Raw genomic sequence first — 24,434 nt, 5'->3', positions numbered from 1 at the left:
CCTAATGAACCTGACCAGCAGATCAATTGAACAATCCCAGCCAACAAGACAAAATCTCAAAAGTTGAGAAACTAAAAGAATAAAACAAACTTAACAAAAGAAAACGATCATTGCTAAAACCCTTGAAGCTTTTAACCTGAAGGCCATATATGACTCAATTCAAAATACTCATTAACACAAGCAAAAACTTCAAAAGAGATGAATCTGCCACTAAAAGTAGATAAACTGGACAAATATGACAAATGCATCGAGAAATTAAGAGAAAACTTAAAGAAAATTTCCAAAAAAAGGGCTATAAAAGGTCAAAACAATTTTTTACTCTGGAGTTCTGTTTTGTAAACCGTCTAGAACATTTAAAAAGTTTCGTTGGCCAGTAAAGATAGTTAAACTCAGAGAATGACAAAAAAATCGAAAAATTTGAAAACAATCGAAAATTTTAAATTGCAAGCTTTATTTAAAAAATCGTTACATTTGCAATACTAGAAAATTGAAAACTATTTATTGCCCCTAGAAACTATGTATTAACAAACTAGCAAACCCTATAGGAGGTTCCATGGCCACTGAATAAAAATTTCAAAAATTGAAGAAAAAATTTTCAACTTTATCAAAAAATTGGTGAAAGATATTAATATGTTGAATACCATTCCATGGCCAAAAAATACTTTCAGTTAACTGTTAGCAAACCCTAGATGAGACTTGTTGCCCCCTGAGGCTGGAAAACTTGAATAATGACAAAGGTCAGAAAGTTTGAAAAAAACCAAAATTGATTTTAGAAAAAATGTTAAAATTCACGAAGTTAAAATGTTAAAAAACACTTCATTACCACTAGAAACTATGCAATAACCTAAAACCCCAGAGGAGGTTTTTGGACATCAATGTCTGAAAAAAACTCAAATAAATGACAAAAATTTTCAAAAAATTTGAAAAAATTAGTATAAATTACCGTGTTTATGCTGGGAAAAGCAATAGATATAGCTCTTAAAGTGGCCGTAAAAAGCAATTACGTCTTGCAAAGGACCTTTATCAACTTTAATAAACCTCAATTTCAGACTGATCTAACAAAAAATCCAAAAAAATGACGAAAAAGTGCTAAAAATTTCATTATTTTAGGCTCAAAAACTCCCATAAATGACCTTTATTCTTGAATTACGGCCTTCCCAGTAGCTTCACCACTGAGTACTTGAGGGACTACTGAAATTCACTTTGGGCCTCTAATGAAACTTGATGCCTGCTGAGCTTTACCTGTTTATCCCGTTTTGAAAGCTCAAAGTCATGAAAACAGGTGTGAAAACATCTTACAAAAATAAAAAAACATAGCAGGACAAGTCCTGACGTACAATTCAAAGAATTTTCATTGACTAAACAGAAAACTAGACCTAGAACGGACTATGAATGGATTGGGAAAACCATGTAGAAAAAAATCCGATCCAAAAAAACGAAAAAACTGTAAAAATCAAAGTGAAATTGCCGCATGTGAACAAAAAAACCACTAGCGAGAAAACGAATTTTTGTTCAAACACCGTTTTCTCACTCTACTTTAAATTTAGAGCGAAAAAATTTCACGCCGCAAAACCACTCGCTTTTTCGCTCCACTTCCTGTTTCGGCGTGACCAAAATCACTTCTCCAATTTGACTTCAAAAATCATGAAAATGTGTGAACAGATCTTAAAAAAAAAGACAGCGCCCCAATACAATTCAAATTCTTTGAATTGTAAAAAAGACAGAGCACCAATACAATCCAATTCTTGGATTGTAAAAAAGACAGAGCACCAATACAATCCAATTTTTGAATTGTAAAAAGACAGAACCAATACAATCCAATTCCTGGATTGTAAAAAAATTAGGAGCGCTATAATAGCCGCCTGGAATTGCTGACGCGGCTATTAACAAATAAAACAACGCATTGACGTCAGGCTAATTGCTCTCAAACGACTGGCGAGCTGTTGGCTTCAGTAGTAGCCAGCTGGGGCTCAGGGATGTAGCCAGCTGGCGCTCTGGGGGGGGTGTGGGGTTCAAAAATATGAAAGGCGCTCTGAGATTTTAAATCTGAGCATTCAGGAGATACTTATGCTAGCAACCCCCATTACTTGGGGTTTGCCAGCATATAAATCTCCTAAATGCTCAGATTAAAATCTCTTTTACATCTCTAAAGTTTCTTTTACATTCTTCGGAACCGAACCCCCCCCCCCCCCCCCCCCGAGCTGTTTAATCCTTCATAAGACGTAAAACTTTAGAACGTACTTTGATTGGTACTTGAAAGATTTTCCGATATATCACCTACCATTTGTACGTTTAACTTCGTCTTGTCAGCCATTTATTATACTCAGAACATGAATCATTTTAAGTAGTTCGGTCTGTAAACATATCGTCCCTTGATCTAGAAACTGACAAACGTACTTTGGTGTGAAAATTGATAACTGCTTTGTAGCCAGATGAGTCGCAACTGATCACACATTTGCCTCCCAACTCTGACCAGGGCACAGTCAAGATAGATCTGCCGAAGCCATTGGGGAAATTCACAGTATACGTCTCGTTCCTCTCTAACAGTTTTACTTTGGCCTCTCCGATCATTGTGACACCTAAACATATATCGAACATTAATTGAAAATTGTCTGCTAATCCACTCTGTACTCTGCATGCTCCTAAGTTTACGTTAGCTTCTTGGTGGCCAATAAATAAATGCTTAGCTTGGGCGAAAAGATCTAACATATTTAGCAAAACAATTGGAATAATGTATGTATATTGCAAGATCGCAAACAAAATAGTTGAAAATATCAAATTTAATTTTTTGGCGCTTCGCAAAACAAGAGCATAACCATCCGCCGTTTAACAAATTGTTCTCGATCAACAAATTCTAGCCAATTAAATTGCTCAGCGGTTAAAATAGACACTTCCCAAAGGCTTCAATTTCCACGTTAAAAAGCATTGATTTCATTGTCAGTCTTTTAACTTAATGACCTGGAGCAAAATTATTAACAAAATTATCAACATTTCCAAACATTTAGCCATCGATTAGCGAGCCCCATAAGTTCATCTGGAAACTGGAAAAAATTCTGACAGGTGAAACTATCACGCATAAATAATAAAATTGGCGCAACTCAACACCTGACGTAGATCTACGGTTTGCAACCTATTACAATTTTCTTGTTTCAATTTGAAGAGAAGGGATTGTTTAAATACCATTGTCGAGACAAATTTCTATAGAAAATAAAAACTTTTAACGTGTCCTCCAAATTAATCGGTTTGTTACTTAGATGAGACATTACTGTGGAAAACTAACATAGAAAATGTTTGAGACAAACAGACAAGGCTGGAAATTTACCATACAGGGCATAATGCTCATTTTAAGAACTGATTTTGATATAAATATCTTCATCCAAGGAGAGAAAATTGCAAAACATTCGTTCTTTGACATATTTGGGCAAAAAAGAAACATCAGAAACTCTTGCAATCTAAGTGGAGAGTTCACTTCGGAGATTACTAAATCTCCGCAAAACACCACTTCCACTCAAAGCCGCCTGATTTTCCACTTTTTATTCGACAAAAAACAAGCCTAATTGTTGTGATAAACTTATTAAATAGTTTCAGAGAAGGCAAATGAGTGAATCTGCGTCAGTGACGAGTGATTCTTTGAACAATGATACAAATCTGCAACCACCAGCCTTACGTTACATGGATCAAACGCCTATCGGGAAACAAGATCAGAAAAGAAAGCACTGTGAGCTGAGTCCTACTGAAGAGCAAGGAGAACTGGTTAAGCTTATAAAAGCAACAGTCAAAGAAGCAATTGAAGAATCGATTCCAACTATCGTTGATCAAGTCAAGACGGGAGTAATGCGCTCTATGAAGACACTGCTAAAGAAAGAGATGGAAGATCTAAAGACGAGTATTATGGAAGAAGTCTATCAGGAAGTTGGCAATGCGGAAGAAAGGTCTCTGTTAAGGTCCCTGTCGGAGGCCGAAGCCCTCGAGATGTACAACAGACACGAGAACATTCGAATTGTAGGAATCGAAGAGGTCATCGAAAAAAATGCGCAAGGTGAACCATTATCTGAAAAATTGGAAGTGACGATGAAACATGTAGTGTCACTAGCGAATACCATTGGAGCTCGAATTAATGAGTCAGACATTAGTCAGACCTAAGCCAATTATTGCCCGCTTTGCCAGAAGAGTCGCCAAAGAATCAATAATGTCAAAACAAGAAGCCGACGGTTAATTCTCAAGTGTTCGAAGATGTCAAAGTGTATGAAGACCTTACGAATCCTCTACTGAATTTTGTTAAGATTATGCAAAAAGACGCCCGCTTTGAAAGAGTATGGTATTCGCAAAGATAACCAAAGCTGTATAAAGTTAATGATCTTTATCAAGCTCGTTTAGACCTGGGATATAACATAAATGATGTACTACAATGCTTTCCTAAGTCCGGATATTTTACATGGGAACCATCTGAAATTGGAAACTAAATTAAAATCTTTATCTGTGCTTAATGTTAACAATCGCCTTTTCAAATTGCACCTTGAAAAATTGGAAGCACTAGTTTTAAGTCTTGAGTCTCCACCAGATATTTTGTGTCTTACTGAAACTTGGTTGACTGATAACGATGATCCGAAATTGTTTCTTGTGAATGGATACTCCCAATATATTGCAAAAAAAATAGGACATTAGGCGGCGGTGTCATGATTCAATTGAAAAATTAATGTAACCTATTGAATAAGCATCAAGTTGATTTTGACAGAGCCGTAGTGGGAGAAATGCTTGCAATAATTACAAGTTTTTCATTGCCGCTGTATATAATAAACCAAAAGCGAATAAGCTTGAGTTTGTTGACGCTCTTGATAATTTTCTAAGTGTTAAAAGCTCAAACAAAACTCCTCTCATAATTTGTGGCGACTTCAATATAAATATTTTGGAATAAAACCTGTTAACAAAAAATTACTAAAGTGTTGTTGATTCAAATGGCTTTGAAATTGGACCAATGGAACCAACACGTGTAACAGTGAACTCATCAACATGCCTTGACCATTTTATATTTCAAAATGTATCCAAAAGTGAAATATATGTTCTAAAAAACGAGGAACTTGCCGAACACTATCCAACTATGTTACAGATCTTTAAAATCAAAAAAAGTTGCCTATCGTACTACATCTTCCCCTAAGAATCCTTCGCAAGTCCAGAATTTTCGAGAATTGTATGAAAAATTTAAAAAAAACAACGTTGAGCAGACTATATCAAGTAATTCAGTCAATTCTTGCTTTAAGTATCCTTATAAGAACAAGGAAACCTAGCCATGGTATAATATTAAGTTAAAATCCCTTCGAAATAAACGAAATAAAGCACACAAAAACTGGAAAATGAACCCCCATAATAGCGACTATCTTAAAGTTCTTAAGGGCATGCGTAATACTTTTCAAAAAGCAGTGGAGACGACTAAGAAACAATTTAACCTCAAAAAATTTAAATCGTCTGTTGGAGAGTCAAGACAGACAGATAAATTATTAAATGAGATCAAAGGTGAACAGAAAAATGCAAACAGCGTTCCCTATCTAGATGTGCTACAAGCAGATGATAATGAGCCATCCCAAATTGATATAGCTGAGGCCTTCAACGATCATTTCACTAGTACAGCAAAAGATGTTATCCGAAATCTGCCACCATCGGAAGAAATTGAAAATTTCAAGAGTAGAGAAAATCAATGTATTTCTTTCCTGTAACTTAACAAGAGATCCTAGAAATCAAACAAAATCTAGAAAACAAATCTTCGGGTGATGATTATATAAGCAATCTAATAATTGAAACGACGAGTACAATTATTGCACCATATTTAACTTGCTGAATAAACAAGTCCATGAATCAAGGTGTTTTCCCTGATAAGTTGAAAAAAGCAAAGGTAACCCCTGTTCCAAGAAGGATTTAAAACTGATGTAAATAATTATCGGCCCATTAGTCTGCTAACAAATTGAGTAAAATATTTGAGAGGGTAAAATTTAATAGAATGTATCATTTTATATATAATAGAATATAATAATTCTATTATATTCTATATATAATAGAATATAATAGAATATAATGGAACGTTTTTCTTTTCTATATAACAAACAATCTGGTTTTCGCGCAAAACACAGCACAATTGATGCCTTAGTTGATTTAACTAAAGGTCAGATCCCGTTCATGTAAAAAAGTAATCGGCTTCTTCTTAGATCTAAAGAAAGCCTTTGATACTCTTGATCACTTCATTCTACTCTCTAAACTTGAAAGATTAGGCTTCAGAGGTAACTGCTTAGCGTGGCTAATTTCCTACTTAAGTGATAGACATCAGCGAGTTGAAGTCAATGGGAGTCCCGCAGGGTTCAATATTAGGACCTCTTCTATTTCTGATTTATATTGATGATCTGACAGTTGCATTTACAGACATAAAGGTTTTGCTCTTCGCCGATGACACTAGCTTAATGGCTGCAGATGAACAAATAGATCACCTCGCTAGTAACCTCTTAATGCTTGGTAAATGGCTAAATTCAAACAAACTCGCGTTAAATTTATCTAAAACAATTCAATTGAATTTGAAACCTAGTGCTTCCAATCTTTTCTTCCTATTTAACTCTTGCCCTATTTTAGTCAAGCCTCTTTGTAAGTACCTTGATGTGTATGTTGATAATAAGCTTTCTTTTCGCTCGCATATTGAATATGTTGAAACGAGACTCGGTAAACAATCAGGTATAATATCTAAGCTCAGGCACTTCGTGCCTAAATTTGAACTAATGAATTATTATAAGACCAATGTAGTTCCGATAATTCAATATGGAATTCTTGTTTTTGGTTGTTGCAGTTATAAAGCCCTGGAACCTATATTTATCATGCAGAAAATTTTAAAATTGATATACTTCAGAAAAAAAGAGATAGTTGCGATGACATCCTCATAAAAAATGAGTGTTTAACAGTTTATGAACTTCATATATATGAGCTCTTGAAGTTTGTGTTAAGATCCATCTTCAAAATTTGCTCAATTGATTCGCTCAAAATTTTTTTGTTATTTCATCACAAAAAGTCACAAGATTGTCAAAAATACAACTTCTGCAAGAACCCTTATGTAAGCTTCAAATTCAAATTGAAAGATATTCAATTAAGTCTCGTGCCACTAAATTGTATAATCTTCTGCGAATTAATCAAGTTCTTCCAGATGATATGATGGAGTGGACTTTTTCCAAAATAATAAAGTTTTACCATAGTAAAAAAACGAGCTATATTCTGCAAAACCCAGAACCTGTTAGACATATTTTTAGTTTCTAATTTTGTTTCTTCTTTGTTGTTTTCAGTATTCTTGAAATAATAATACCTTTTTTCTAGATGTGCTGGCTTGACAACTTAGCTTGCTTTTTGAAAATAATAAAATCTGTAATAATTTCAAAAAGTGTACGTTGCTGGGGTGCGATTTTTGGGAAGACGTTATTTGGTGCCAGCTTCCTGCCCATGAGGGGGTGGGGCTGGCACCAATTTTTTTTAACTTTGATTTTTTATGCCCAAAAATGAGCCTCGTACGACCTCTAGAAGCCGAGAAATTTGCATTTTTTTGTCGATTTTTTGGAAAAATACTTAGAAAAATTTTCAGCAAGAGGAATTTTTCAAATTCCTCTACTTCTGGTTACCTAGGAGAATTTCAAATGCCATTTATGGCCCAGATATGTGATGAAAAAGTCGTGGTTACCGGGTCTTATTTTAGTGAAAACAAAAGCGTGTATGAATACTTGTATTTTTTTCCACTTAGTTGAGGTCAAATTTGCAGATGTATTTTAATTTTTTTACTGAATTTTTTTCTTATGTTTAAATGTACCTGAAACAAGTCTTCGAATACGTTTGCCGAGTGTCTTTTTTGCCCTAAGATATAATTATTTTTTTATTATTTTTTTTAATGCAAGATTTAATTGTCGTAAACTTAATTTGTTTATATGCAACGTTAGGATTTTTTTCTTCTGCAGTAAATTGATATATTTAATTTAAATGTCTTTAAATGATCAAAAATATTTTCAAAATTCTCTTAGGGCAGGTTTTTATGCTGGCCTGACGGCCTCGTTGCCTGTCTCTTCTGGTGCTGAGATTTTACTCAATTTAATATTATTGTTTAAAATCAGCTCACATCAGATAAATAAATTCTTTTTTTAAAGTTTGTCAGTTTAAAAAGTTCAGTCGAAAACACCAAATGCACAAACAAAACTGACTAAATCTATGACATGATTCATTGAAATATTGACCTATCTGTAGTTAACAAAAACCGATTAACGAACAAATTGCTCTCGATCGACAAGCGGGACAATTTTATTCAAATGGGTAGCTTAGATTTTTGATGGGTGCAATAAAATCTGGCCGAGGAGGGGTTCAAACCCCGACCTCCGATGCAATACACTAAAGCATTAACCACTCAGCTATCAAGGCCTTCTGAAAGCTTTTCTTACAATCGATATTATTATAGCGAAAGCCTTATTGTCTGAATAAGAGCAATTTATTTCAAGTGAAAATCAAGAAGTCAAGCGTAAAAAAGTCACTCGGGAAGTAAAATCCAAAAAAAAATATAGAACAAAAAACTCAAGCAAAAATTTTGCATACAAAAATGCCCAAGTTTACAATAAATGCTTCAAACTTCGTTCGAGAGCAATTAAAAATTTGTAGAATGTTAAGCTTGAAAAATTTCAGTGATGATTTAAACATTAGAAATAATGTTTAAAAAGCACATTATACAACTAAGCACAGACCATTTCCAAAACTACCAAGCCATACTCATTTTTTCCTCAGAAACTTCCCAGGTCAACAATTTTCCTGAAAAATGCAGATTTTTCAGCTGAGTTTCAAAAATGACAGATTTTGCAATCTTTACTTTGGAAACCGAAAGTTGAACAGTGAGCAGAACAACTTCAATTTATTTACAAAGATTATGAAAACATAAACGACTAACGTCGGGCGAATTGCTCTTAAACGACCGGCGAGCGGTTGGCTTGGTCAGTAGCTAGCCACGGGGGGGGGGGGGCAGATGGGGGCAGCACTGGGTGGGGGGGGGGGGGGGGAGGCAAAATCGCGGTGGGGGGGGGGGGGGGGTGGAGCCAATAGTGGGGGTGGGGGGTCAACAAAGGGGGGGTGTCAACCTCTAAGAAACCGCCCCTCACACCATAAGCATAAGTCTCCAAGACAGTTTGAGCTGAAACAGACCTGAAAGGCTCTAAGAGCACATAATGCCCGCTGGGCGCTACCTGTTTATCCCGTTTTTGAGGACGAAAAGTCAAAAGCGTCAGACGAAAAATTGGTCAAGCGAAAAATCGCAAAAAAAGACCGACAGGACTAATATAATTGCTACAAACTTCGTTTGAGAGCAATTAAAAATAACATTTTCTTTAGAAAAAGGAAACAGAGCAAAAACTTTAAATTTATGATCAGCTAAATAATTGCAATTCAATAAAAATCATAGTCAGCAAATAGCCCGAAAAAAGCCGCCGTTGACCCGGTTGATGCAGAATGGGATTGAAACATAAGAAAAAATTGAAAAAAGAGAGAAATTGAAAGTGTCGACGTGTTCTCATTTGGTGTGCGAATGTTGCCTATTCGGTTAGATTCTAAAATTACACTTAATTCTGCTACTAAACTGACGGCTATTAAGCATATTACTAAGGCCAGCTAGCAATCGCTTTATTGAACTTTGATAACCTAATGCATTATGACTCAACGACCGCGCTTTATAAAAATTATATTGTTTCTTTTGATTTTTGCTCTTTTCACGTTAACCGTAATCACTACATTACGCAACTCAATACGTGAAAAAAATTAAAATCCATTCAGTTGAAACAGTGAGTGAAGGAAGTCAAAAGTCAAGCGGGAAAATCGTGACGTATGTAAAACAAAAAACGTGATCAGAAAGTAAAGCGAATTAAAAAAACAGCAGGACAAGTCCTGAAACAAAAAACTAGATCTCGAATGAGCACTGAATGCTTGGGAAAACCAGTTAGAAAAAAAATCCGATCAAAACAATGGAAATAGTAAAAATCAAAATGAAATTGCCGCACTTGAACAAAAAAATAACTATCGAGAAAGCGAATTTTTGTTCAAACACCGTTTTCTAACTCAACTTATTTCGAGTGAGAAAATTTCACGCCTCAAAACCACTCGCTTTTTGGCTCCACTTCCTGCTTCGGCGTGACCAAAATCTCTACACCAACTTGATCTCAAAAAATAATGAAAATGTGTGAACAGATCTTAAAAGAGACAGCGCCCCAACACAATTCAAATTCTTTGAATTGTAAAAAAAGGAGAGCGCTTAAATAATAACCGTTTGAGAGGCTGACGGCGGAAAATGGTATCTAAAACTGATAACTTTATGCTAGCGCCAATAATGTTTGCTACGACAGGTTTCTGTTTCATTTGGGTATACCAGACTAACGTATATGGCATCATTTTAAAGTATATGCGTCTTGAATTGTCTTAGGTTTTCGGACAGCTTGGTCCGATCTTCAGCAATTCTGTTTCTTTTTATTTTGGTGCTGTTTGACTATTTCAGAAACCAAAAAATCATCATTTGAATCCCGTTGGAAGCTGTTCGTCTACTTTTACCAGAAAAAAAGCGATTGAAGACTATAAACATATAGCTTAAACTAAAAAAATAACCAGAAGATTGCTAAAAAGTAGCCACCCAACTGACTTACGTTGTGATTGAAACAGCCAAAGACAATTGAAAGACAATTCAATTACTGCATCCCGATACTCAGTAGATCAAAAAAGGATAATCTTCCGTTAAGAATTACGGAAATACCTATTACAATTTCGGAAGAATTCACAGGAAATGTCATTGAACTTCTTTCTATTAATTTATCTTTTTTAACTATCTTACCTATTCAACGTTAACCCAATTTTTGAAACTAGAGAACCAAAAAATTCGATAATTTTCTATAACTCTGTATTATCATTCAGTAATTCAACTCACGGTGACTTTCCTTTCAAAATTTCCATTGGTTTCACGTAAGTATCTTAATATGCTTTCTCCCAAAGATTTTAATAGAGCTAAAGACCGCCTACAATCAACGTTTCTTCAGCTAAAGTCAAAGGAATTATGAATGGATTGGGAATGCCATTTAGAAAAAAACTCGATATAAAAAATCGAAAAAACAGTAAAAAATCAAAGTGAAATTACCGCATGTGAACAAAAAAGCGAGAAAACAAAATTTTATTCAAACACCATTTTCTCACTCTGCTTTAAAATTAGAGCAAAAAAAATTGCACGCCACAAAACCATTTGCTTTTTCGACCCATTTCCTGTTTCGGCGTGACCAAAATCATCACTGAAATTTGACTTCAAAAATCAAGAAAATGTGTGAACAGATGAGAAAAGACGGCGCCCCAATACAATTCAAATTCTTTGGGAAAACTATTTCCCAAATATCAGATCAAAAATTTTTTTTAAAAAAAACTGATCAATGTCAAAATGCCGCAGATGAACAAAAAAGCACTATCGAGAAATAGATATCTAGTTCAAACAAAAAACTAGGCCTAGAATGAACTATGAATGGATTGGGAAAACCATTTAGAAAAACATATCCGGCAGATTGCCGAAATAGCTCCGAAACAATAGACTTGCGTGCCGTATAATAGAGATAGAAACAGATACAGATATAAGTTCAAAAAGGTATCGACGCCGCTCAAAAAGCTATGTAAAAAACATTCAGCGATAAATTAATAAAGCTTGTTAAAATTCATTGCGCAGAAGCCCTTTCATTAGGGACCTTTATTACACATATGCAAGATACCGCAATATAGCACAGCTCAGCTTACAGCTTCGCAGCTATAAAAATCCAATCCAAAAAAAATCCAATCCAAAATCCAAAACAGCCGCATGTGAGCAAAAAAAACACTAGCGAGAAAGCGAATTTTTATTCAAACACCGTTTTCTCACTACTTTAAAATTAGAGCGAAAAAAATTCACGCTTTTTGGCTCTACTTCCTGCTTCGGCGTGACCAAAATCATCACTCCAATTTCAATTCAAAAATCATTAACATGTGTGAACAGATCTTAAAGACAGCGCCCCAATACAATTCAAGTTCTTTGAACTGTAAAAAAAGAAGAGCGTCTAAATAATAGCCGTCGAGAGGCTGGCGGCTATCTAAATTTATCTTTTAATTTTATTGCATTGGTACGTTTTTACAAGCTGCTATAACCTGGAGCAAGGATTCAATGTAATATCTCAATCACAAAACACATCGACATCTGGATAAATTAAAATCTTTGTCGCGGTTTTTTTGAGTTTGAAAGCCGGTTTCGACGTGACCTTTTGTTGCTGAAATGCGAAATTGTTGATCAGCTGTAGGCAAAAATGGCCAGTTTCCTTTTTTTCCCTAGCTGATTACGACGAGTGACGCTTAAAATATCTGGCTTCGAGAGCAAATTGGTACCCCGAACGTTGGGTTTTGAAGCCCGTATAAACTACCAACAAAGCGGAAAGTTGAAGACAACTGTTATTTTTTTCTCGTCCACTACGCTTGTTTTCTTGATCCTCCTTGCTTTCATTAGTATAAAAAAGATTGAACAAAAAATTAACCCTCTAGCTTTAAAAATGAGCAAAACCTGAAACCATTTCGATGAAGAACGTCATCATGTTGCCAATAAGGCGACGCATATATCCTAGCCCTTTAAACTATGCACAAAATTTGTTTGAGAGCAATTAAAACCTATTGAGTGATCGGGTGATAAAATTCTACCTTTACTAAGCTGGGGTAGACTCTCGCCTTGACTTTATTCTGAAGAGGCAAAACGGTTGATACGAATTCAAAATATAATGTACTGCACAATTTGTTGCATCAATAGACTACAAGCATCAATTTGTTGCACGCGAGATTTTTTAAATATTGGTAAGTAATACTTACCAATTGAAAGCCCCATAAACTTGCTCTTTGGGTGGATGTATCCGTTCACTTCAACCTTTTTGCTTATGCACTCTGCATAGAAGGCCGAAACTGAAACAAATGATAAAAATTAGACTCATTACTTTCGTATGTTAATAAAGCCTTGCTAGTAGTGGTTGTGGTAGCGCTAGTTTTCCCTCATTGAGTATATGGATTCAACCCGCCTTAAATTTCAAAATTCAAATTTCACAATGAATATCACAGACAATGTTCTACGATTAAGTGATGAATCATGGTTCATTTTCTTCTCATTGGACGAAAAGAAAGCTTTCATCTTGATGCACCGCTTCTGGTCATCACTTGACTAGGTCCATTGGGACCTACTGATGTCCTGTCAAGTTAGGTTACTTTTCTAGGCTACAGTTTATTCAGATTATTGCTGCTTGAACATTTTATTATTACGTGTAACTTACTAGGAGGATGGTGAGAAACTTGTTCAGCGACAAAAGTAGCATCTGTGGAGCAGCTCCATGGCACTGGACCTGAATCAGTCAGCAGTCTATCGACATGTTGTGGATCATCCGCGTAACTAGTTGCACCATTCGTATCTGCAGCTTTATTATTGTTATCTAAGCAACTCAGTTCTGCCGAGTCGCACTTAGGAAGTAAGTTATCGGAGAAAGATTGCACTATTGTTGTCGGTAGCTTCCAGTGACAGCGGAAGATTTCACCCAGGATTGGGTTGAAGGGTTTCTTGGCAACAGCGCCTTTTCGCCCCGTGTGAAAGGAGGACAGATACCATTTGACGATGTACATGAAGCGCAGCTTGGGATTTGACTCCCCGGTAGTTCTAAACACAAACAAAACCTTTTTCAAAAATGAGCATTAAAATACCGGGAAATATTTCTCTTCCCTCTAGTAGGATATCATATCCTATAATTGATATTAGTAACCATCATTGTGGAACGTATTGGTTGAATGAAAAACGCGCATATCATATTAGCACATGCTTATAAAAAAAATTGCTGGCTGTTGAGCGGGCTGGGGTGCGGGACTGTAACTACAAATAGTCAATTAAATTATAACTCAGTAGTAGAATTAGAATATGGTTCTGCGCAATCTACCAGTTTTTTTACCCAAAACTAAAAGCAACTCAACGGTTAGAAACATTTAAAAAAACGACCGAGGAGCAATGTCGAGCATGAAAGGATTAAAATGTCTAAGTCAGAAAGCCGAAGCTCTATCAATGTAGAATCTAAAAACATTTTAGGGCAGCTTTGTGCGCATAATTATTTTCTCAAGATCATTCAATCTCGTGATTCCACTTCACTGAAGTACTATATGATGCAATATTTCAATAAAAAACCCGCTAACATCTTGATTTAATGCTTCCAATGATGTTCCCTTGATAATAAAATGAGTCATTGGATTAAAGTACGGGGAAATGTTGTGCTCTACTTACAGCACAAAGAACTCTGGATGAGCGAAGAAGTCTGCATACATTTCAAGTAAGCTTCTCTTTTCTAAGATGAAGGTAGGCAGTGTTACTCTAGTCAGGTCCATCCCCACTTTCACTTGCTGTGCCAGGTGCTTCAGCACTGTCTGGTGACCCGTAATATCCACTAAACAAACACGCCAAATAAAACAAGATTTTTCAGGCCAAGTCACAATACACCTGCGATGATAACCAAAGATGGACTTTTCTATTTGAAAATAACCGAATGAAAAACTAAAAGGACAGATTAAATCTTTTAAAACTTGAACAGAAAACAACATTAAGGTTGCATTACAATTCTGGTACAATGTAAGCTCTCATATTCCTAATCAATAATTTACAGTACAGGTAGTCAAGCTACGCAGTCTACGATTGCTCGTCAAAAATTGGGGTAATGTCTTGACGATTATCTTGACCAAGAAAACAACAAACACAGTGAAGTAACAAATCAGGCTAATGACGGATTACGTAACCCTGCGCTCTAGAGCATCATTAATTTATTGCGTCTCATCTAACTGCAACTAAGTCCGCCATTCAATCGACCCAAATGGTGGTAAATATATTACATCAGCATCCATGTTATGATGCACACGCCAAAAAAAATCACAGAATGGCCCTTAAATCGTTAACTTGTCCGTCCATTAATTGTGCCCACTATAGACGTAATAAAGTTTTCATTTTCTTCTCTTACAAGCCAAGTCACTATACACTCGCGATGATAAACAAATGATCTTTCAATTTAATTTGGACGCAACTACAAATTAAGGCTGACCCACCATAAGCGATTCGTCAAACCATTCCAAAAAGCACAGCCAGGAAAGCCCTTCTGGCTGAAAAAAAGCGAAGTCAGTAGCACATGAAATTACTCATAACTTGATGTAACAACGTCTTCTTCGAGTCTTAAAAACAGAAAACCATAAAGCCTCTTCGAGTCTTAAAAAGACGCTCCTCTTTGAGTCGTAAAAAAGACAGCGCCCCAATATAATTGAAATCTTTGAATTGTTAAAACCAAGATCACCGCAATATAGCTCCGCTCAGCTTACAGCTTCGAGGCTATAAAAAAACACATCAAAAACACGAATATACATATAATTTCTGAAAACATTTAGCGTCAATATCAATAAAACAATCAGCCTAAACCTCGCTTTACTAAACATGCCGATGACACATGTCAAAAATAAGGTCAAAACTCAGGGTCAGTAAATTTTATGATAAAATCTAAGTCAAATAAAAATGATTATCACCGCCGTCAGGAGAATTAAAGCAACTGCAACCATGCACCACAATAACACATGTATCATCATTCAATATTATTTGTGAAAAATCAAATTGCCCTACGAGTCCTCAATCTTTTTTTAAAAAAGAAAGCGTCCTATCGCATCAAATTTTTGAATTGTATACTACGACGCCATCGCCATCAATGAAACCTTTGCTATTGCTTCGCAGCTAGCAATAGAATTGTTATAAAAAATACATCGGGGTTAGGTTTTTGAAATTGTTTTTGCTAAAGAAACTGCAAATCTGTTTCAAATTATTATACTTGAGGAGCATAAACTTAAAGTTATTTTTGACAATCAGGGACATAAAACAGCTTTCCACGACCTATTTCTTCTGTTCGAATTGCATTTAGTTGATTTTTCTCATTTTTTCAAGCATATTTCAAAAAATTAATTTATTCGTTAATATGATTATGATATGATCTTTAAAATATAATTATATATTCTTTATATAAATTATACTTAGTTGTTGAATAGGCAACAGAGCATCTTACATTCTAAAAAAAGTTTTCAATAAATTTCAATATAGAACTTAAAATATCAATTTTATAATACATAAAATGTATATATACACAACTCTTCCCAACCCCTCCGTTTTACTTCATAATGTCATCAGACTTCCCTTTTTCGATTTGCTTAATAATACCATTACTTTTAACACAAATCAGAACCAGACTCTAGGCGCTACAAAATGGTGTTTCTCATCTTTCGCTTAGATGTGTAAAGAAGGAGTGAACCAAAATACAAGCATCGGGCAAACTTCCTGCAAACGAATGCCGAGCGGTTGGAATAGTCAGTAGCTAGCTGCAGCTGCGGAGTTCCTACATTCGGACAATCGAGAGCGTGTGGTGTCGTATTGGCATTTGTGGGTATTCTTAGCGGCAATCCATACCCAAGAGGCCATTATTAAAATCTGTTCTTGTCAAGTTGAAGTTACCATTTTAGGGGAGCTTTCTCCTTGCATGGCTGAAGAGACGCTAGACACTAATTAAACACAAAAGCTCCCAAAACTCGTTCTGAAAGAAATTTTTTGTTGAAAACCTTTCTTCAAGCAGGAAAAGACCTGGTGAGGTTGGTGTGCTTTCCGCGATTTAGCGAAGTTTCGGTAGATTTACTCGGTTTTTGGAGAAGTTGTTAAATATTCAAACAACTGCTCTCCCCATTGACCGAATCGACGACACAACAGCCGGAAAAGATTTATACGCTTGATCATTGGAATAATTCCTTGGCTATTGAGTGCTTCCAACCATGAGTTGCAAGGCCGATTTACTGCTTATACCAAAGCTTTGCTATGTTCCAGTAGTTTATAATAGAGCTCGGCAAAGGTTGACGAGGGTTCCCGCAATCCTACCATTGTCAGAAAACCTGTTATGAATTGAGTCATTATTGTCAATTGTCTTGATCAAGGGGATGGCGACAAATCTGACCCTTATCCATTGCGAGCGGATCTTGCAAAAAGCTACATCGAGGAGCTATAAGAATTAAGTAGTAGTTAGTAACTTAGGCTTTAGGTTAATCCCTTGGGTGGACACCAATATTGCAAGTCCATATGTTCAGTTTTTGACAGTTATTGCTGTGGCCACATTTGCAGACAATTATCCATGAAATTTACTAGAGTAGTCAAACTTCGTTTAATGAAGTAGTCCCCAAATATTTTGCTGATTCTGTGCTTATTCATAAAATTTTTATTGTATTAGTACATAGTTATAGTCCCTGCTCTAAAGTTCTGCAGATTTTTCGTTGAATGAAAGAAAATTTCATCTGTTTTGATAGTTGGCTATTTGCCAATAATAACTCCATTCTGCTCTGCTGCCTTTTTCGACCATCGTTGATTCTGTTGAGACCTACCGTCACATAAAAGTAATTTCCATCAATTGTAAACACGAGTAAGAAATCATGGATTTCAATAGAGAGAGAGAGAGAGAGAGAGACTTCAGCTTTTGAAGCAATTCATTTTGAATATCGTAATCAACAAAGAAAATAGCTTGTATTACAAACGCACAGCCTTTCAACAATCGTCTTAAATCGAACACCCTTTTGCTGTTAGCTTTTCAAAAATTTACAATTTCGTCAAACCTGCCTGAGAAGGCGTCAAGTTCTCTGATGCGTGGAATAGACTCGAATTAATTAATGAGAGGTGTAAATCAACTTGGGAGGACTTGTATAAGTTTTAAGGTAGATTGCGTTTTAAAACTATCAAGTTCCAATACACTTTCTGAAGCTTTACTGAAACATGTTCACTCCACTTCAGACGCAACAAAACCAGGAACTTTTAAGCGTTGTTGTTTATCCATTGTTCAGGCGCCACCTATAACTAAATACTGAGTTTTCAGTTAAACTATCCATTCCATTTCTTTACTCCGAGAATAATAACAGGCCAGATCACATTCTAGGCTCTATCGATTTGGACTTAAACTTACTCGTGCAGGCGTATAAGAAGAATTTTCGTTGAGTTGGTACATCTGCAAGCTCGTTAAAAAAGAAAATTGGCCCCGGAAATTATCGCTGTTGTACATCATTAATCACTGCAAGGTTCCTGATTTTCGTCCCTCTGCAGTAACCTGACAAGTCACTTAAATATGAGGCAACAAACTAAGAGTAAACTATACCAAAACAACAGCTCTTTCGAAGAAAATATGATGAGAAACTTTATCAAAATCGTTGCTGAAATCAAGATAACAGTCAGATGATGGGTACCGAGAGTAAAAGATAATATAGAAATTGTGAACGAAGAGCAGTAACCACAAAACAAGCAATCTATTCCCAACAAAGTCAAACAGAAACGCCTAACTTACTTTTGAGAATAAGGAAACAAATTTTTCATAAACTCTTTCATAGGACATAGCATGCTCCGATAGTTTACTGATAGGTCTACAAGAGGTACCATTAAGGATTTTTTCTTTTGAACGATGGTTGAACTGACAGAACCTTCCAAGAATCCGGACAGTGTGATTCAAAAAATAATGAGGCAAACAGTTTGCAGACGTGGAAACTGATTCTTGACAATTGAAACATCAAAAATTCTCTTGCAACTAAAACGGGAAGCATCCCGTTGGTAATAACAATGGCTCCATGATTTCGTCCATATTCTAACCAAGTCATTAACTGCATGGATTATTGAAGTTCGAGAAACTAGTAACAGAAGTGGAATATCGGCCAGCAAAAAGTCACTAAAAGCTTCAGCTTATGCAGACGCTGATGCTAATGTCAAATTATTGTAAAATCAGACAATTGCTTTAACTTTTTCTTAACATAGCCGGAAGATTGCCAGAATAGCTGCGAAAGAATAGACTTGCGTGCCATATAATAAGAGATAGAAACAGATACAGAAAGAAGGTATGGACGCCGCTCAGAACGCTATGTAAAAAAAATATTCAGTGATAAAATAATAAAGCTTGTTAAAATTCATTGCGCAGAAGCCCTTTCAATAGTGACCTATAGTACACATGGGTTCCTTTGACCTTAATTTAATTCGAATTGAACTCAAGTTTTTTAAAGTGCAGAAGTTACTGAAAGATGTTCACTCCACTTCAGACGCAAAAAAATACCGGGAATTTTTAAGCGTTGTTGTTTATCCAATGTTCAGGCGCCACCTATAACTAAATACAGTAAAACTATCCATTCCGTTTCTTTACTCCGAGAATAATAACAGGCCTGTTCACATTCTAGGCTCTATCGATTTGGACTTAAACTTACTATTGCCAGCGTATAAGAAGAATTTGCAATGAGTTGGTACATCTGCAAGCTCGTTAAAAAAAAGTGGCCCCGGAAATTATCGTTGTCGTACATCATTAATCACTTCAAGGTTCCTGATTTTCGTCCCTCTGCAGTAATCTGACAAGTCACTTAAATATGAGGCAACAAACTAAGAGTAAACTATACCAAAACAACAGCTCTTTCGAAGAAAATATGATGAGAAACTTTATCAAAATCTTTGCTGAAATCAAGATAACAATCAAATGATAGGTACCGAGAGTAAAAGTTAATATGGAAATTGTGAAAGAAGAGCAGTAACCACAAACCAAGTAATATATTCCCAACAAAGCCAAACAGAAACGCCTAACTTACTTTTGAGAATAAGGAAACAAATTTTCATAAACTCTCATAGGACATAGCATGCTCCGATAGTTTACTGATAGGTCTACAAGAGGTTCCATTAAGGATTTTCTCTTTTGAACAATGCTTGAACTGACAGAACCTTCCAAGAATCCGGACTGTGTGATTCAAAAAATAATGAGGCAAACAGTTTGCAGATCTGGAAACTGATTCTTGACAATTGAAACATCAAAAATTCTCTTGCAACTAAAACGGGCAGCATCCCGTTGGTAATAACAATGGCTCCTTGATTTCGTTCATATTGTAACCAAATCATTAACTGCATGGATTATTGAAGTTCGAGAAACTAGTAACAGAAGTGGAATATCGGCCAGCAAAAAGTCACTAAAAACTTCAGCTTATGCAGACGCTGATGCTAATGTCAAATTATTGTAAAATCAGACAATTGCTTTAACTTTTTCTTAACATAGCCGGAAGATTGCCAGAATGGCTGCGAAAGAACAAACTTGCGTGCCATATAATAGAGATAGAAACAGATAGAGATAGAAGGTATGGACGCCGCTCAGAACGCTATGTAAAAAAATATTCAGTGATAAATTGATAAAGCTTGTTAAAATTCATTGCGCAGAAGCCCTTTCATTAGTAACCTGTAGTACACATATGGGTTCCTTTGACCTTAATTTAATTCAAATCGAACTCAAGTTTTAAAGTGCAGAAATCATTTTATTGAGTGAGGCAAGTCACTTATGATCAAAATCTAATCACGCGAAAACTTTTGCTAGAGAGATTGAGAAATGACGTCATGCGCGCCAGAGCCGTTAGTGAGAGGAAGCAGTCATTCAGAAAATATGACCTTTTTGGGCTTTGCTATGTGAACATTTGGAAAACAAAAAAGAGCGTCAGACGACGAAACAAAAACCAAGGACACCGCAATATAGCTCCGCTCAGCTTAGAGCTTCGCATCTATAAAAAAGAAAGTATTTCTGTAAAAAAGAAAACGGATCTATTGTTGCCCCCAATGTTTTCTATGCCCCCAATTACAATTTAGCTATTATATAGCACGCTTATATGGAACAAGGAGCACAGGCTCCAGCAGGCGCAAACGTTATATGCCCACAAAGCTGGGGGGTGAAGCAGAATAGATTCAGGAAAACATACTGAAAGTTCGGAATGATTTTGAGAAAATTGTTCGATATACATGGCTGTGTCTAATAACTGTATGTTGACAATCCTCATCCCGAATTAGATGATGGCAAATACCTTCATTATGAGCTGTTTGTGGCACACTATATCTCTTACTCGTGAGATGCATATGCGGCGTAAAAAATGACGGAAGGAGCGTCGTTTTCGCCTTTTACAATCAAAATATTCACTTAAAATTTTATCGCAGTGAAAGAACCAACTAGATACGAAGGTTGGAGACGCCATGTTTTCAATATCACAGAAGATAGAAACAGTAAGCTCAAGAGAAAGACTAGCAAAAGCGGTCGCAAGGCAGTCACACTTTCTTTATAATGCTTGCCTCTATAAGACAGAATACGTCAGGTTGTCATTAACCGAACTCTTTCGATTTTGCCCATAGCAGTTTTGCTTGTATAACACAATCCTGATCATTGTGTGATGGGAGGAAGTGGGTGCTTTTCATTGATATGTTGCCTTTTAGTTGGATAAAAGCTTTAGTGGCTTTTAGAGACTTATTAGTCGCCGGTATGACTCCATCATTGAATAGCGGGGAAAACCCAAATTTCTCACTTATCACTCACAACAAACGCTCCCACTATACAATGATCGAAGATTCTCATACACTGAAAACATATCAGTCTTCTTCATCAACGTGGTGACATTTATCATATATCTGAGAGAAAAAATGTTAGTGTACAGGGATAGCTGGCACTGAAAAAACAATAAGCGTAAATGATTTATGCAGAAACAAATTGTATTTATCAAATTTAACTAGGAACAGGTTAATTGACGCTGAAATCACGAAATATGCTAGCTTGTTGAACAGGAACCGCTGTGGACTTGACAATCAGATATTTCTTTACGTTTAAAAACCTGTAAAACTTAAATGAAACAGTTTGTAATATTACACATCAAATTAATTTATTAACCACAAAAATTACACGCAATTATGAGAGCGTCCACGCAAGAACGTTCTATAATCCACTTAGAAGTTGTTGTAGTAAAAGACCTAATTGCTTCATGGGGCAATATATATGAGAGGAAATCAACGTAAACACCTCAAATGATCATTATCAAATTGTTATTAACAAAAGCAAGTAAAAGAGTTTTAAGTTCACTTTTAATAAGACAGGAGTCCATAAAATATTGAGACTCAAACAAGTTTGAGCTAAATTTCCCAGTCTGACAGCTCTAAACAAAGTTCTTTTCACATATGGATTTCGTTGTTCTATTCAAAATAAAAATTGCTTTGGACGAGCTTCGCAAGTGTTGACTGTATTGAATTTGGATGAGTTTCCTAGCACTTACATCATGTTTGCCGTCCGTCAAAATTCGGTTCAGCATTATAAAATCTTTAAACTGCAGCAGGCAGCAATCGATATTTTTTCTTCAAAATTCGAAATTTTTTATTCGAAAATTCTAATTTCATCAATTCGGCGCAGGAGGCAGACCAAATCTCATATACATAAAGGAGAGCTGACAAAAGGAATGATTTGTACTTGTTAACTTGGTTTGAAGAGGTAATTCAAGATGTAGATTTCTTTTGATTGATGTCAAAAGAGTAAGCCAAGTCTTCTCAATATACGGAAGTCACATCTAAGTTCCATTTCATGGGATCTGATGCTTCAAGGGGAGCTGTTGTTAAAGAAGGGAGGCTCTTACTTTGGCCCATTTACGTTCGCCATTAGTTCTTTGTTTTCAATAGTTGTCTATCTTTTGTTTTACATTTTTCTCATTTTACATTTTTCTCAACTGATGTTTGTGACACAAATACCTAAATCCTAGGCTGTGCTCACGGGGTGGACTGCTTCAACCCCAAAATTTAAAAAGCAGTTTTTGGTCTTTCCAACCGATAAAAGCGAAAGATCAGTAGAAGATAGGTCATTAATGAGTACTAGAAAAAAGTACGAAAAACGGATCTATTGTGTTTTGCACCCCCCCCCCCCAGTGTTTTTACACCCCCAGTTACAAATTATATGTGGTTATATAGTAATAGTAGTAGAATAAAATTCTGAGCACAGTTCAAGGGTTTTCACCCATTAGTCAGTCCAGTTTCAGTTTGACAAATAGTTTTGTAGTAATGTTGCAATTCCCGCATCGGCATTGGAATCTCCATGTGCATTTGTTCGTCGGGGAGTAGGCTTGTTCGAAGTAGTTCCAGTAGATGTCAGTCAGTACGGCTTTTGTCGCATTTGCTCAGCTTCCTCAAAACATGGTTGTACAGTGTCTTGGTCCTTCGGAAGAACTCATTGTTTGTCTTTGTGAGACGGTTTTTCGCACGTTACTATGTAATAAAATAGCACGTGCGCCTGGAGGCGTAAAAATATCAGCCCACTAAGCTGGGGGGGCAAACAGAATAGATCCAGAACAACTTGGTACTAAAAATTAACCGTAGAAAGAAAAACTTTCCGAAAAAATAATAGTTAACAAGTGAGATCTCAGATTTTGCCATTTATAAACACGGCCAACAAAAACTTGACGGAACTTTATGTAAGGAAAACAAAAATTCAAAAATTGCTTGTATGCACTTACATTCTTCTTCTTCGTCGTCTGACCACTGGTCTCTGGAATCTTTTATGTCAGGCGGCACATTTTCGATCTGTTCTCCAGTTCCATTCAACGCCTCCTTTTCTTTGGGTGAAGAAGGCACCAAAATTTTTTCATTGTTTGCAACTTGAGCAGGCGCTCCAGATGAATCGATGCTTGATTGCTTGGAGAAATTTGACTTGGTCAGAGAGAGGCGTCGAAGGCCCCACTTTTTGTTGCTGGCTTTGTCGGCACCCAAAGGCATCTCATTCTAAAATTAATATAACTACAAAAACCACACGAAGGTTTTGTGTTACTAGAAAACTTGTTATGACAACACATCATGATTACTTTTCGCGAATCCGCACAGTTGCCAACACATTGGTAATCTTAAGCCTATTGTACGTCATTTTCACGTTCAAAAAATCTATAACCGATTCTATATTAACCCTTAATGCTGGTAGTGATTCTGAAGCAACCTCAAAAAAATATGGATCTTCTCCGTTTGTGCCCTGTCACCATTGATCTCTCTGCATTTGTTTTCTTCTGAGAAGTGCTCCCTGAAGAAATTCCGATATATTTCTTGCAGAGTAGTTTTGTTAACCTCGTTCCCGCATAAGTCGAAAAATCTTGAAACATACTTTTGGTGAGGCTGTACTCTCCCCTTTCATTTTGTCTAGTAGGTTCGTTGTAAGTTGCATGTGGTTCAGAAAATTCAATTTCATATTCTCCCTTTCTTAGTGACAGGCATGCATTTCAACATAGAGTCTCAGCGGTAGTTATTTCAAGTGTTTCAAGTCTCCTTCGATAATTAACATGTATTCAGCATCCATTTTGTTGCATGATGTTGGACCTTTTCGAATTCATGCAAGTTCCTTCTGTTAAGTAGCCACGTTTGGGAGGCATAAACCGCTATGGGTACTACATAACCAGTTTAGGCACTTAAATTAGTTTTCAAGTCACACAAGTTTGTTAAGTTGCGTTAAATTTGGAAGAGAGCACCCATTAATTTAATTGATCGCCTATACAAA

At 36.1% G+C, this 24,434-nt stretch overlaps 1 protein-coding gene across 2 annotated transcripts in view; it reads right to left on the bottom strand.

The window, feature by feature from the left end:
- The window catches only part of LOC142336166 (oxysterol-binding protein-related protein 9-like), a 61,819-nt gene extending 38,133 nt beyond the window's left edge, over positions 1-23,686 (bottom strand). For both annotated transcript variants that reach the window (XM_075384778.1, XM_075384779.1), the window contains exons 1-5: positions 23,410-23,686; positions 14,330-14,489; positions 13,341-13,717; positions 12,889-12,978; positions 2,398-2,579 (exon numbers count right to left, since the gene is read on the bottom strand). In XM_075384778.1, the coding sequence (XP_075240893.1) occupies positions 2,398-2,579; positions 12,889-12,978; positions 13,341-13,717; positions 14,330-14,489; positions 23,410-23,668 (1,068 nt within the window). In that variant the 5' untranslated portion in view covers positions 23,669-23,686. The remainder of the gene's footprint in view (positions 1-2,397; positions 2,580-12,888; positions 12,979-13,340; positions 13,718-14,329; positions 14,490-23,409) is intronic.
- Between the last annotated feature and the right edge of the window lie 748 nt (positions 23,687-24,434).

The sequence above is a fragment of the Convolutriloba macropyga genome, chromosome 3, assembly GCF_964194025.1.
Source record: "Convolutriloba macropyga chromosome 3, txConMacr16.3, whole genome shotgun sequence".
NCBI classification, from domain to species: domain Eukaryota; kingdom Metazoa; phylum Xenacoelomorpha; order Acoela; family Convolutidae; genus Convolutriloba; species Convolutriloba macropyga.
The sequence above is the reverse complement of the archived record's forward strand: the minus strand, read 5'-3'. Positions and strand labels throughout refer to the sequence as shown.